General features: G+C 49.5%; 1 protein-coding gene across 1 annotated transcript in view; it reads right to left on the reverse strand.

The window, feature by feature from the left end:
- Trim71 (tripartite motif containing 71) overlaps positions 1 to 13,292 on the reverse strand; it is a 55,016-nt gene that overhangs the window by 16,077 nt on the left and 25,647 nt on the right. The window contains exon 2 of the mRNA XM_031345111.1: positions 1,172 to 1,339. Within this exon, the coding sequence (XP_031200971.1) occupies positions 1,172 to 1,339 (168 nt within the window). The remainder of the gene's footprint in view (positions 1 to 1,171; positions 1,340 to 13,292) is intronic.

Below are 13,292 nucleotides of genomic sequence, written 5' to 3' on the forward strand. Positions count from 1 at the left end.
TGTAGCCCTGGCTGTCCTGGAACTCACTCTGTAGACCAGGCTAGCTTCGAACTCAGAAATCCGCCTGCTTCCGCCTCCCAAGTGCTGGGATTAAAGGTGTGCGCCACCACCGCCTGACTAAGTAATAAAACTGTTTTAAGTGTTTAATTCTGTAGCTCCTCCACCCCCCAAAAAAAGCGGCTTAAAAAAATTTTTTACCTGAATATTTCAAAATGTAAACAACAAGTTTCCTACAGGTTTGTCTTTCAAACTTATCTTGTACTTCACGGGGGAAAAAAACCATGTCATAATTTCCTAAATGCTTGTCAGGTAGAATAACAGGTAGGAAGGCTTAACAGCAATCAACTGTACATAATACGCCATTGCTTAACAATGTAGGAGAGCCAACTGAGCAGTGGTGGTGCACACCTTTAATCCCAGCACTTGGGAGGCGGAAGCAGGCCGATTTCTGAGTTTGAGGCCAGCCTGGTCTACAGAGTGAGTTCCAGGACAGCCAGGGCTACACAGAGAAAACCTGTCTCAAAAAACAAACAACAACAGCAACAACAACAACAACAAAAGAAACACTGTAGGAGAAATTCGCCAGTTCTCAAACTATCATGCGTGTCCCTACCCAACCATAAAGGACAAACAGACAAACACTCAAATCACAAGGACTTTATGACCCAGGGACAGTTCCAAGACAGCGAACATTAAATGCCCTGTGTTCAGGTCTCTGCCTTCAATTAGCCAATCTGCATACCAAATACCTAAACACCCAAAGAACTTCAAGTGCAGGCTGGAGAGATGGCTCAGCCGTGAAGAGCACTGACTGCTCTTCCAGAGGTCCTGAGTTCAATTCCCAGCAACCACAAGGTGGCTCACAAAAAGGACCATCAAGTACCCATGCTCTCTGCTGTCTCAAAAAAAAACAAAACAAAACAAAAAAAAAACACTGCTCAATAACTTGAAGGGGGAAGCTTAAACACCAGCAAAGGTAACCCAGAACTCAGAACATGTACTTGACATCCTCTGGACACTGCTAGGAGTCCTCCAGAGACCTCAGGCGCCCAGGTGTCAACCCCTTCTGGTTTCTAGTCTACAACCCCAAGCAGTACACCTGCCTACCTACCTTCCACATGTTCTTTAGAAGGGGCCAGAAAGGTTTGAATCAACAAGATAGGTAACTGACCTGGATAGCCTGCCGGCCCTGCTGGGCATCAGCCAGCAGCTGGATGGTAAGTGCCCGTGAGTCCTGCAGGGCATCCTGGAGGTAGGCGAAGCTGTGGCCACCGTGGCGGCCCAGTGTGCACTCTCTGCAGATGGGGACAGAGCAGGTGTCACAGTATAGATGCAGTACCTGTGGACCAGAGAGACAGGTGTGAACAACAGAGTGATAGCAGCACAGCCCTACCGCTAAATCCTAGGTCCCAGAGTTCTCCTCCAGACAATAAGTACCCTTCCACATCAAGAAAGACAAAACCGTCACAGTCGATGCCCACCGGCCTTCCCCACGTGTCTGAGTCAGCCTGAGTCAGATCACAGCCCAGATACCACAAAGTCAGGGGTCATATAGGCAGTCTAGGGGGCTTACACAGGGAGGCGTTCTTGTGTCTACAGATCTAGAAAGTTCTATGATTCTCCAGTCTGGATGAAAGAGTTAGGTTGTCTGTGGTCACTCTGTGTGTGAAGCAAGGCCAAGAGGTCAGTCTGTCTCCTGGGCACTCCAGCAAGCTACAGGAGGAAGCTTGATGCCAAATGCTAACAGCAAGGTCAGCCTGCCCAAGTGAACAGCTTCCCTAAGAGCCCACCATGAGCTGGGGGAAGAGAAGGGCTGGACACCCCTCACCTGCTGACAGGCAAGAGGCTCTCAGGAGAGAGGGGCTCGGCATGGAAACCAGCCACTCTCCTCCCTCAGGAACTGTCTGTTGGATTGATTTCAAGAGCAGCTGGGGGCGGGGGAAAGCTGACACGCGACACAAGGAATCAATGTGTAAGCTGGATTCTTTGCCACACGCAGCCACACACTTAAATCTCCCCGTGAAGACAGGAGGTGGCACGGGTGCTCAGGACCACACAGCAGAGGTGCTCCAAGCCTAGCACTTGGCAGGCTGGCTACCCCACCCACAACAAGGCACTTCAAGAGTCTTGGACCCAGTAGCCAGGAAAAGATGGGAGACAGCTTTGAAGGATGGAGGAAGGGCTAAGAGAAGGTAATTTAGGTGGAGACCCCAGAGTGGAGTTGGAAAGAGCCACAGTAAGGGGAATGCTGTTTCCCGTGCCAATTTCCACCCCCACGAGTGCTCTGCGGGGTGAGATGTGCTATCCCGCTAGGGCCTATAAGTGGTAACTTATTCTGCGTCCAGAAATGGCTGATTTAGGATACGCTTTTTTACCTCACAGAGAAACAGATCAGATCTTTTGTAGGGTCTGCACAAGGAGATGTGATCAAGTAACCAATTTTAATCCCTTTTTAACCAGCACTGTAGACTAAAGCCTTCGGCAGCAATCGCTTTTTAAACAAATCGATCCTTTCAGACTCATCTGCTATATCTAAAAATTCCTGAGAGAATTCCAAATAACACAACAACAAGAAAGACACTGAGCTGAATTAACCTGGAGCAATCCCTACCAAGTTTCCATGTGGGGCAAGAGCAATTCTACTGGGCTAGGCAATCCTGCCACATTCCCTCCCTCAGCCCCCTCCTCCTCCCCACAAGGAAAGAAAGGACCAACCCCCACCCCCACCACACTCCAAAGGGATGTGTGAAAACCTCCCACCAGAAGGTGCCTTTTACATTGAAATAGACCCGGCTAAGGCCTTCCCCTTTCTAAGCAGTGTTGGCTAGGTGGACTCAAAGACACCCTTGCTTTCTCCAAATGTAAGTGAAAGCAATTGACTCTCTCCAGGGCCAGAGGTTAGCTAGCACACACACCTCAGGTTCCTGAGCCAGGACCACCTGTCCAGTGACTTCCTCTGTCTGGCTTGAACTTCCCTCTAAACTGGGAAACACAAGTGGGGTCTGACTAGCTACCTCAGGAGACCCTTTCTAGCCTTGACAATCTCAGGAACCGCCGATCTGGGGACTAGACAATAGGAAGCAAAAGGCTTTCATTCAGGTAATTCTGGGCTGAGATAAGAAACCCGGCTCCAAGCTGAAACTGTCCAAGTGTCCAAGTGTTAGGAAACTCCTAGACCTTTAGGCCTGGCCCACCCTGCAACAGAGCTTCCATGATGCCAGGAGATTCCGCTGGGGCCTTAGAGTAAGCCTCAAGGACTCTACAAATATGGGAAAGAAATCCTGGCCAGAGCAGGCGGTGGTGTCAGGACAGCCCAAATGCTTCTAAAATGAGTCAAAGGGAGTCCGACGTGAAACCTGGCCCGGACTCAGGTCACAACGGATGGGAGCCAAGTCCAGATGCATTGTGAATGCAGACAAGCTGGCCCAAGGAGGGGAAGTGGCACCCAGTGGCCACTTGGTAATAAAATCTACAGATACATAGAACAGCCTCAGCTTGCTCATAACTAATAAACTACAATTTTAAAATACATTACGTCAAAACTTGAAGACAATGCAGCTTTAGGGTGGCAAAACCGTAAGATAAGAACAGTTGAGCTAAGCCTTCTAATTATGGATTGGAGTTATATTTTTGGACTGTCTCACAGTTAGTCTACCTGCCATTTCTAAGACTGGGGAGGCAGGATTTTAGAACTCCATATATTCAGTGAATGAAGAAGGACAATGAAAGTCACTCCACAGTTGGATGATGACCTGGGAAGGTTGAGACTGGGGGCTCAGGAGAGGACCTGGGGAATCGAGGCGCTGCCTGCCAAGCCTAGCCACTGGTGTCTGATCCCGGAACCCACACGTGGGCAGAACAAACTCCACCAAGTAAGCTCTCCACACAACCTACCTCTCAATTAAACACGTGTAATTTAGAAATACATGGGGGTGGGGGAACCCTTGTTAAGAAAGTAAAATGGAACACAGTATGCTACATAGGAGCCTGTCCCCCATGCCCCCCAAAGTGGCAGCCACTACAGGGGAGCAGAAAGGGAAGAGGTGGAGTCTGCTGGTGGCAGAAATTCCAGGGCCTACGTGCCGCCTGTTTGGGGCTACCCTGGCAGATGCATGGACACGCCCCCTGGAGCCCGGCGACAATCTGGCTGCTCTAGCTAAATGGAGCTAGCCTGACCTCTGACCCTCCAAGTGACCACCCCCTTCCCTGCCCCCAGCTTCTAGAACGTCCCACCCCTCCCAGCCTTCCTCTCCCAAAATTTCTAAAATACCAAGCAGAGACAAAGACCAAGGAATGTGGGCCCAGCAGGAAAGGAACAGGGAAGGGGGGTGGGTGGGGAAGACTAAAGAAAAAAATAAATAACAACACAAGGTAGGTAGGCAGGCAGGCCTATGTACCTCCTGAAATAAAATGCTTTGTTGGCGAACAAGACAAAGCGTGTGTGTGTGTGTATGTGTGTGTGTGTTTGTGATTTTTTTCAGTCTTCCATCCAGCTCAGGCTGGGACACACAAACATCATCAGAGGACATTGGGGAGCGGGGGTTGGGGGGGCGGGCAATGGTTCTAAGCCCAGTGACCCACATCATCGAGGATTATTAAAATGGGGGGGCAGGCTCAGCACAAGACATGATCACCACGTGGCCTCAAGTTTGTCTAAACATCTCAACTGAAGTACATTATCAACCACTGTTTGTCCTTTTATTTATTTAAAACTTTTTAAGTCTGTTACCTCCTTCAATGACCCAAGATACTTGGTATCTCACAAAGGAAGGCTCGAGCACACACTGGCCATTGGCCAGCTCCCCTCCAAAAGGTTGAGGCAGCACAGGAGCCCAATCCATGTGCTCTGTGGGCTGAACACGCACCAGAGACTTGCTTCAAAAATCATAAACCAAGCTCAGGAGCCAAGAAAAACATCAGCTAAAGAATATCAGAACCAAGCTGTGTGGCCGGCCTGGCTCTGTGGCTCAGTGGGTGAGGGTGCTTGCTCCCACGCCTGGCAACGAGTAACTCAGAGAGCCACTAGCTCCAGCAAGGTTGTCTTCCAACCTTTCCCTGGGTGCACACACAACAAACAAAAGTGCGTGCAGGGAAAAAAAATGTAAAAAAAGACAACATAAAGGGAAAGCTAGGACTAAAAACCAGAAAGTAAGCAAGCCCTCAGTAGGAGCCCAGGCCTGGGACCCCACACGGGAGGGAGGCCGGAAAAAGACCATCACACTATCTATACTTTGGCAGAAAGAGAAGGGCAATTCACAATTTTTTTGTTTTTGTTTTGTTTCGAGACAAGGTTTCTCTGTGTAGCCCTGGCTGTCCGGGAGCTCACTCTGTAGATCAGGCTGCCCCCGAACTCAGAAATCCGCTTGCCTCTGCCTCCCAAGTGCTGGGATTAAAGGCATGAACAAAAAAGATGGCTATAAGGCTATCGGGTGAGGCAGCACATGCCTTTCTTTAGTCCTAGCCTTGGAAGACAGAGGCAGGAAGGTGGGAGTTTGGGGCTAGCCTGGTCTACATAGCAAGTTCCAAGGCTAAAGACTGTCTCAAAATAAATAAGTAAATAAACAAACAAATTTTTAAAAAGCTGCAACTGCTCAGCACCACTAATGTACCATACGGTGGCATGGGTTTTTATTATTATTTTGATCTTATGTATATGGGTGTTTTGCATGAAGCGCCCCCAGAAGCCAGGGAAGGGCGTCAGTTTATCTGGAAGAGAAGCCAGAGAGTGGCCTGAACAACTACAACTGAGCCAGGGTTGTCTGTCGTTTTCTTTCTTTCTTCCTTTCTTTTTGGTTTTTCGAGACAGGGTTTCTCTGGATCGTCCTAGCAGTCCTGGACTCACTCTGTAGCCCAGGCTGGCCTTTCATGGAGCCCATGGGAACCCTGAATTCTGAATCCAATGGCTCTACCTCTCTTGCCAGCCCAGAGCACTCCCAGCATCCTCCACTGCTGTCATTAAGTACAGTGCTCTCTCCGGAACCTCCCCATCCAGAGGTCACTGAAGCATGGGCTCCTGGCTGTCCCGATCCCCAGCACCTGGCAGAACAGAATCCGCTCTGCACCCAGCACCTGGCATGGCTCCTGGCTGCCCAGACCCCAGCACCTGACAGAGGTCACTGAAGCATGGACTCCTGGCTGCCCAGACCCCAACACCTGGCAGAGGTCACTGAAGCATGGGCTCCTGGCTGTCCCGACCCACAGCACACTGGCTATGCACTGAAGCCAACTGCTCTTTTCCCTTTTTTTTTTTTTTTCCAAGACAGGGTTTCTCTGTGTAGCCCTGGCTGTTCTAGAACTCACTCTGTAGACCAGGCTGGCCTCATAAACTCAAGAGATCCGCCTACCTCTGACTCCCAAATGCTGGGAGATTAAAAGCATGTGTCACTTCTGGCTGAAGCCAATTTTTCAAACAATTAAAAAAATATATATATTAGAAAAACCTCCCACCTGCTGCTTGACTCCTGACACCACCACAAAGCATCCTGTATTCTATGTGCATTGCAATGTTGTGGTGTAGCGCTAAGAATGGAATCCAGGGCAGGCCTCCTATATGCTAGACAAGCTCCCTCCTGCTGGCCTGCAGCCCCGACTGGGATCAGAAATATTTAGCTTGTTTCTGTGGTTGAAAAGCCTCACAAGTTTCAGGTTGGCCTGAAACTTACATCCTCCTGTCTCAGTCTCCCAGATGCTGAGGCTGCTGGCAAATATCCCCCATGTTCTGGGACACTCCATCACTGCTAAGTAGTCGCAGGGTATGGCCGTACGAGCAAATCACAGCGAGTGTAACCAGTACCCGGTTTAAGACGCCGCAGAATGTAGAGAGACAGTGCAGTGGTTAAGATCCAATCCAGCTCTTCCCAATACCCAACAATGCTACCCCCTACACAGATACACACGAAACTTAAATATAAAAACATGGCTGAGGGTGTAGGCCTGGCCTGGCATGCATTCATGAAAAAAGCCTGGGTCCATCTCCAGCAACACACAAACATACAGCTACTGCAGTGGTATGCACTTGTAACCCAGCATCAGTGGAGGAAAGATGATCATCAGCGGTTCATGGTTATCCTCATAGCTACCTGGCCAAGTTACGTGCCACCCAGGGTACAGGAAACTTTGTCTCGAAAATAAAGACTGGGGCTAGGGAGATGGCTCAGCAGGTAAGAGCAACTGACTGCTCTTCCTAAGGTCCTGAATTCAAATTCCAGCAACCACATGGTGGCTCACAACCACCCGTAATGAGATCTGACAACTACAGAGTATAATAATAAATAAAAAAATCTTTGGGCTGGAGCAAGCAGAGGTCTTAAAAATTCAATTCCCAACAACCACATGAAGGCTCACAACCATCTGTCATACATAAAATAAATAAATCTTTAAAAAAAAGAAAGACTGTTCAAGCACGGCCATCTTTAGTTCCAGCAGTTGAAAGACAAGAGGCAGGCTGAGGCTCCAGCCCGATCTCCATACTGGATTCCCAACGAGCCAGTTACATTGTAAGACCTTGTCTCATGAAAATCAAAACCACAACTAAAAATCCTCTGAATAGGAGCCACGTAAAGCCACAGGAGGAAATGAGCTACTGATTGAGTCAACTACAGAGATGAATCTAATAATCATTCCCCTTGATGGAGAGAAGAGCTGGGACCCAGAGGATGGAGAGCAAGCCCAACCCACCTGCCTTGGCACTAAGGGGGGAAGGGGGGGCGTCACTAGAGCATCCAAGCTCCAGGGGACCCAATGCCCTCTTCTGACCTCAGCAGGCACCAGGCGTGCACATGCTGTGGAAAATGTGCATGTAAGCAAAATACTCACTCACATAAAAATTAATCAATCCAAAAAAAAAACCCAGTAACAAAGCAACCCCAAAAAAACCTCCAACTGTCCACTCATGCCCCAATCCAACAATGTTCAAAACCAGACCCCCCTGTGGAACTCTTCCCAATAAAGGAGTCCCTAAATGAGTTAGCTCTGGTGGCCCCGCACAATCTGCTCTTCCCACAGTCTCCCATTAGCTGTTACTACTTCTCGTGTGCTCTCACACGAACTCTATCACCTTAAGTTCCATCTCACAGGAGGCAAGAAAGGACCAACTCCCTGGAGGTTGGGGAGGGAAATTAAAATAAAAGGACTCCCCAGTCCGATTTACAGCACCCCTGGCCAGGGGTCACACAAAGTCTATGAAATCATTAGTGACCCAGCTGCCCGGCGCAGCGCGCATCTGACCTCTGGTGTTCTAATGAGCGGTTTATGCAGCTTCCAGCCGGAAATAAGAGAGATCTGTCCAAACACGGAGATCACTGCTCATGTGAATTATAGATTTGCAAACCAGACGCCCCTAACAGTGGATATTTGAGAGTTGCAGTTCCTGCTACCTCTGAGGCTGTACGAACAGGGTACATCTTACTTGGCTGTGTTCTAGCAAGAAGTGGAATCTTAGGGACTTGACTTTAGGATGTGTCGGACTCAGTAGATGGCCTGGAAGTGAGACCCACCCTTCACACCTACCAGGACTGCAGACCTGAGATCCTTTTAGTCCCTTAAGGAGCCAACCCAAGCTTCCTGCCTCAGACTGCTGCCTGCTTGGCGGGGACCATGGCGATGGATGGTTTTGAAAGCCAGGGAAAAAAACAAACTGGCCAAGAGGAGAAGAAAAAACAATAACAACAAACCAAAAAACTCAGATACCAACAGGGCCTGGGAAATAACCTACTGAGTTACTAAACACACGGACACAGACACAGACACAGACGTCCTGTGCGCGCACATGTGTGTGTGTGTGTATGTGTATGTGTGTGTGTGTGTGTGTGTGTGTGTGTGTGTGTACAAAGATGGTTTGTCTGTTTGATTTGGAGAAGCCAGTGAAGCAGCTCATTGGTTAAGAACAGTATGCTCTTACAGAATTCAGTTAGGAGCTCATTGGATGCTCCAAGTTCCCAGGACATCTGCACAAACCCCCACTGCATACACGCATGCATGCATGCATGCATACATACAAACAAACAAAAATATTTAGCTAGTAATACAAGGTTTCATAAATATTCAGAAAACCATACTGTCAAAATAACAGATACTGTCAAAAGTAACAGACCTGTCTCTCTTCTTTGCTAACAGTCTCTTTCTATGTCCTGGTGGCTGTGTTCCTGCATCACTCAGTGTCTGCCCAGGGTGAGTGGATCAATCGGGATTCCGGGGTAAAAGGGAGGAACCCTGGCCTCCCCTGAGAGCCCCAGGGTTCCTGGTTCAAGGGTCACATCCACCTGCCGTCTTAGGAGCTAAATATTCCTTTTAGCCCAAGTGTTTACAGACTGTGTTTAAATTGTGAAGAGGACTGTTTCAGGAAGCAGAGGACTCTGTGGCCTCTCCACTCTGTAAATTCATAGTGTGTCCCAGGGTGACACCAGGATGGCTGAAGCACAACCCCATCTCAAGAAGAACACACCTCAAAGACAAGGTCCCGACAGCATTTGGCTACAAGGAAGCCCTGGGTTCAAACCCGAGCAATGCACTAAACTTGGTGGTACACATCCGGAATCCCAGCACTTGAGAAGGGTAAACAGGAGGTCCAGAAGTTCAACTGCATGGGGAGGAAGTCAAGGCCAGCCTGGGCTAGCAGAATTGTGAGGCTGAGAGCAAAACTCTAGTTAAAGAGTAGTTGTGTCCTCCAGCTTGTAAGGCCCTAGCCTGAAGGGGTGTCAGGAAGGGCGTGGGTGGGAGTGCAGGGCCAGAGATGTAGCTCTATTGCCTTGCACACACAAAGCCCTAGCTAAGTTTAACTGATCCCCAGTATCGTGTAAACTAGATGTGGGGGCACGCCTACAATCCCAACATTCAGAAAGCGGAGGCAGGAGGATCAGAGTTTTTAACAGGCAGAATCAGGGCCAGCCTGGGCTACAGGAGACCTTGTCTGGGGAAGAAGGTACCACAACAAGACCTTCTGGCCAGCCTTCCCTAGCCTCAGTAATTTATACATCCGTTGGAAAGAATGTTGACGAATCCCAGGAGCTGACATTGGAAGGGGTGTGCTAAATGACGGCCCCCAACACTGCCCCAGCCTAACTTCCTCTGCAGGCTAGCAGCTACCCGGCTCCACAGAGGAACCACAGTGACTAGGTCTTCCTGATGGCACATTTCCTCACTGTGCCCTGTCCTACCCGGGGCACAGTCCAGCAAACCACCAGTGAAGGGAGAGAGTGACAAAATGCTGGGACCTCCCCACCCGGAATCTCTCCACAAGCAGGGGACAGAGCCCTTTAAAAGGTCTAAGACCCAGGCATGGCAGTGCTTGTGGCTCCCTCTCATCATTTCAAACACTTCCCACTAAGAATCAAGGTGCTGGTCCAACCCCGATTCCATTCCCTTCTTTGTTTTGCAATGGGGGTCTCCTGTCCTATCCAGGCGGGCCTCCAACTCAAGTAATCATCTCACCCAGGCCTCGTTAGCTGGGGCAACAGGTGTGTGCATTTGTGTGTGTTTGTGTATCTACTGTTTGTGTCCTAGAATTTAAACATGGCTGTGGTGTTTTTTGTGCTTGTTGTTCATAGCTTAGCTGCAGCCCTAGAAGCCATCTGGTAGCTCCACGTCCATCAATGTTCCCCTTAACCTATCAGCAATTTGACAGGGCATCTTCAGAATGTCAGGCAACTGAAAAGCACATATGACCTCTACAAACAACAGAAGCCAAGAGAAGAGGGGGGCAGGCCTGACAGAAAACACACGACTAGCCCACCAGAAGCATGTTTAAAAGTGTAAGCTGTGTTAGGGACTAGAGCGTCCGTCCAGTAGAGGTGGTGACTGAATCGTCAGGCTTTCCCTACAAAAGCACTAACAGTTCCCTCCCCTTAAAATGTGGGCTGGCCTTGCCATCTGTCAGGTCCATGGGTCGGATGGAAGAGGAAGTGGCACCCAACTCAGGAATCTCAGCACAAGAGACTGATGAAACGGGGCGGGCTTGTGAGTGTCTTTCCAGACAGGCTGACAGCAACCACGTCAGAAGCAAGGAAGGAAGGGGGCAGCAGACTAGACTCTCTGGATTGAGTTCCTACCAGACTAAAATAGTTTACCCTAGGAAAACCATTTGGCTGTCCCGATACGCTGGGGCACTCCCAGCAGGCCTCGTCTGCCACCTAAGAGGCCTTGGGAATGAACGAGCGGCACTCAAGACTTCTTCCTGGCTCAGTCCATAGAGTTAATTCCATCAAAACGGGGTATGGCGTACCCCTACCCCAGCCTCTAGGACAGACAGCAAAGCACCCAGAGGAGGTGCCAGGATACCCAATAACAAGGGCCAGCCATAGCTCCCCGGTCCCCGCAGTCTGAGCAACATTTTGGAATTGCTTTCTGCAGAACTATTTTAGTAAAATACAATAACCAGTGCAGACTCAAGGCCAACACCACCAACACTGGCTCCTCACACAATCTACATTATACACTGCACAAAAAACTGCACCCAGGGCCAGGAGCATGCTGTGCGAGCCGATCACTGCAGCCCTCCAGTGCTGCAGCCTTGAGAGCTGTAGAAGCAGGGGTGGGGTTCAACCCAAGGCACTGCTTGTACTAAGTCGATTTGCCGCCAAGGAACAGCGGTGGCAGCCCCTTCTTCACTTTAGAGTTGAGGCTGAGTCTCAGTAAGTTCTCCCTGCTGTTGCCCTGGACCTCCACCCTCCTGTCTTAGCATCTCTAATAGCTAAAATTATAGGCTTGAGCCATGACGAATGCCACCGTCTTGTTTTGCGGCTTTTAAGGCAGAAGAGGCTGGATAGGGTGGCTCACACCTTTAATCCCAGCACTCGGGAAGCAGAGGCAGGTGAGTTTGAAGCCAGCCTAGTCTATCTAAGTTCAAGGACAGCCAGAACTGCACAGCTATCTGTCACCCTATCTTCAAAAGGCACGCACTCTCTCTCCTTCTCTCTCCCTCCCACATTGCCCCCCTTCTCTCCCAGGGACCAGAGAGATGGCTCTGTCATTAAAAGCCCTTGTTGCTCTTACAGAAGACCCAGGTTTGGTTCCCAGCACTAATATGGTGACTCTCAACTTTTCAAAACTCTAATTCCAGAGGATCCACTGCCCTCTTGAGACCCCCTTAGATCTGCATGTAGTACCCACATATACATGCAGGCAAAAAAAAAAAAGTCATATGCATAAAACAGAAGTACATCTAAAACAATAATAATAGTAATTATAGATCTTAACACAGTACACCAAGCTTCAGACCACAAGAGTGACCCCATAATGAGTGATCCTAACTGAAGCTGGGGGGCTGGGGGGAAGTCGTCTCTTTCTCCACCCAAGTATTACTGTCTTGCTCTGGTCACTAGGCTCTGAGATGGCTACTTCACTACCCACTGTTTTATAGATGAAGAGCGGGCATGCATGAGTTAGTCTGCTCAAGGACACAATTAGAAAGTGGCCCCAGGTCAGTGTGGAAACCAGTAGGCTCCTCTGCCTGGCAGGCTGTAACCTGACTCCTCTCCAGACCCATCCAGTCAGGCCCCTGCAATCCAACTATTGCTACAGCCACTGACAACCTCTTTGTTGAAGCCTGCCAGCCCAGCGGCTCCTCATTATGTCACAAACAGGTCCAGAATAAATTCCTCTTGGGTAAACCAGGCCTGACATCAATAGCCTACCTCCAGAGCCTTTGGTAGGGTGAGATCTCTGGCCAGATGCTGCCACGCCTCGTCCTGCTCCCAAGTCCTTGGCTCCTCTCTTATCACTCTGCATTCTTACCTCCTAGCAAGACTTTTCCCAATACCTCACATTTCTCTGCAACCCCCTCTGGGTAAGACCCAAGAGACCCAACCCCCACCCTCCCTCTGGTCAGACACGAGGACACAGGCCTCAGTGTCTTTTTCCAAGAAGGGCCCCAGATGCTCCAGCCCAGGCCACGACATTATCCTGCCCCCCAAATCTAAAAGGCTACAACCCCCAGGGAATCTATGATCAGTTTAAAGTCCAAAGCAGAAGCTCCCGATGAAGTAACCCAGTCCAGGACGGTGGCTGGTCCAGAAGAGGACCGTTGCTCCTACCTCTTCGCTAGGTAGAGTTCAGGCACTCTCTTCCGATAAGCAGGTTCAGACCAGTGGTGAGGGGACAACAGAATGCTTGTGACCCCACCAAGAAAGGATGCTGCTCTAAGGTGGACAGGAACAGCGAGTGGCCCATTCTCTGTCTGCATGCACTGCCAGCCCTGTTTTTTGGCACCCTGAAATTGCTGGTTAAGTTCTTTATGAACTACTACATAAAACTAACAAGAAAGATGTGTCAGGAGTCAGAGACCTAAAAAACACCCA

Source organism: Mastomys coucha, unplaced genomic scaffold (assembly GCF_008632895.1).
Source record: "Mastomys coucha isolate ucsf_1 unplaced genomic scaffold, UCSF_Mcou_1 pScaffold23, whole genome shotgun sequence".
Lineage (NCBI taxonomy): Eukaryota > Metazoa > Chordata > Mammalia > Rodentia > Muridae > Mastomys > Mastomys coucha.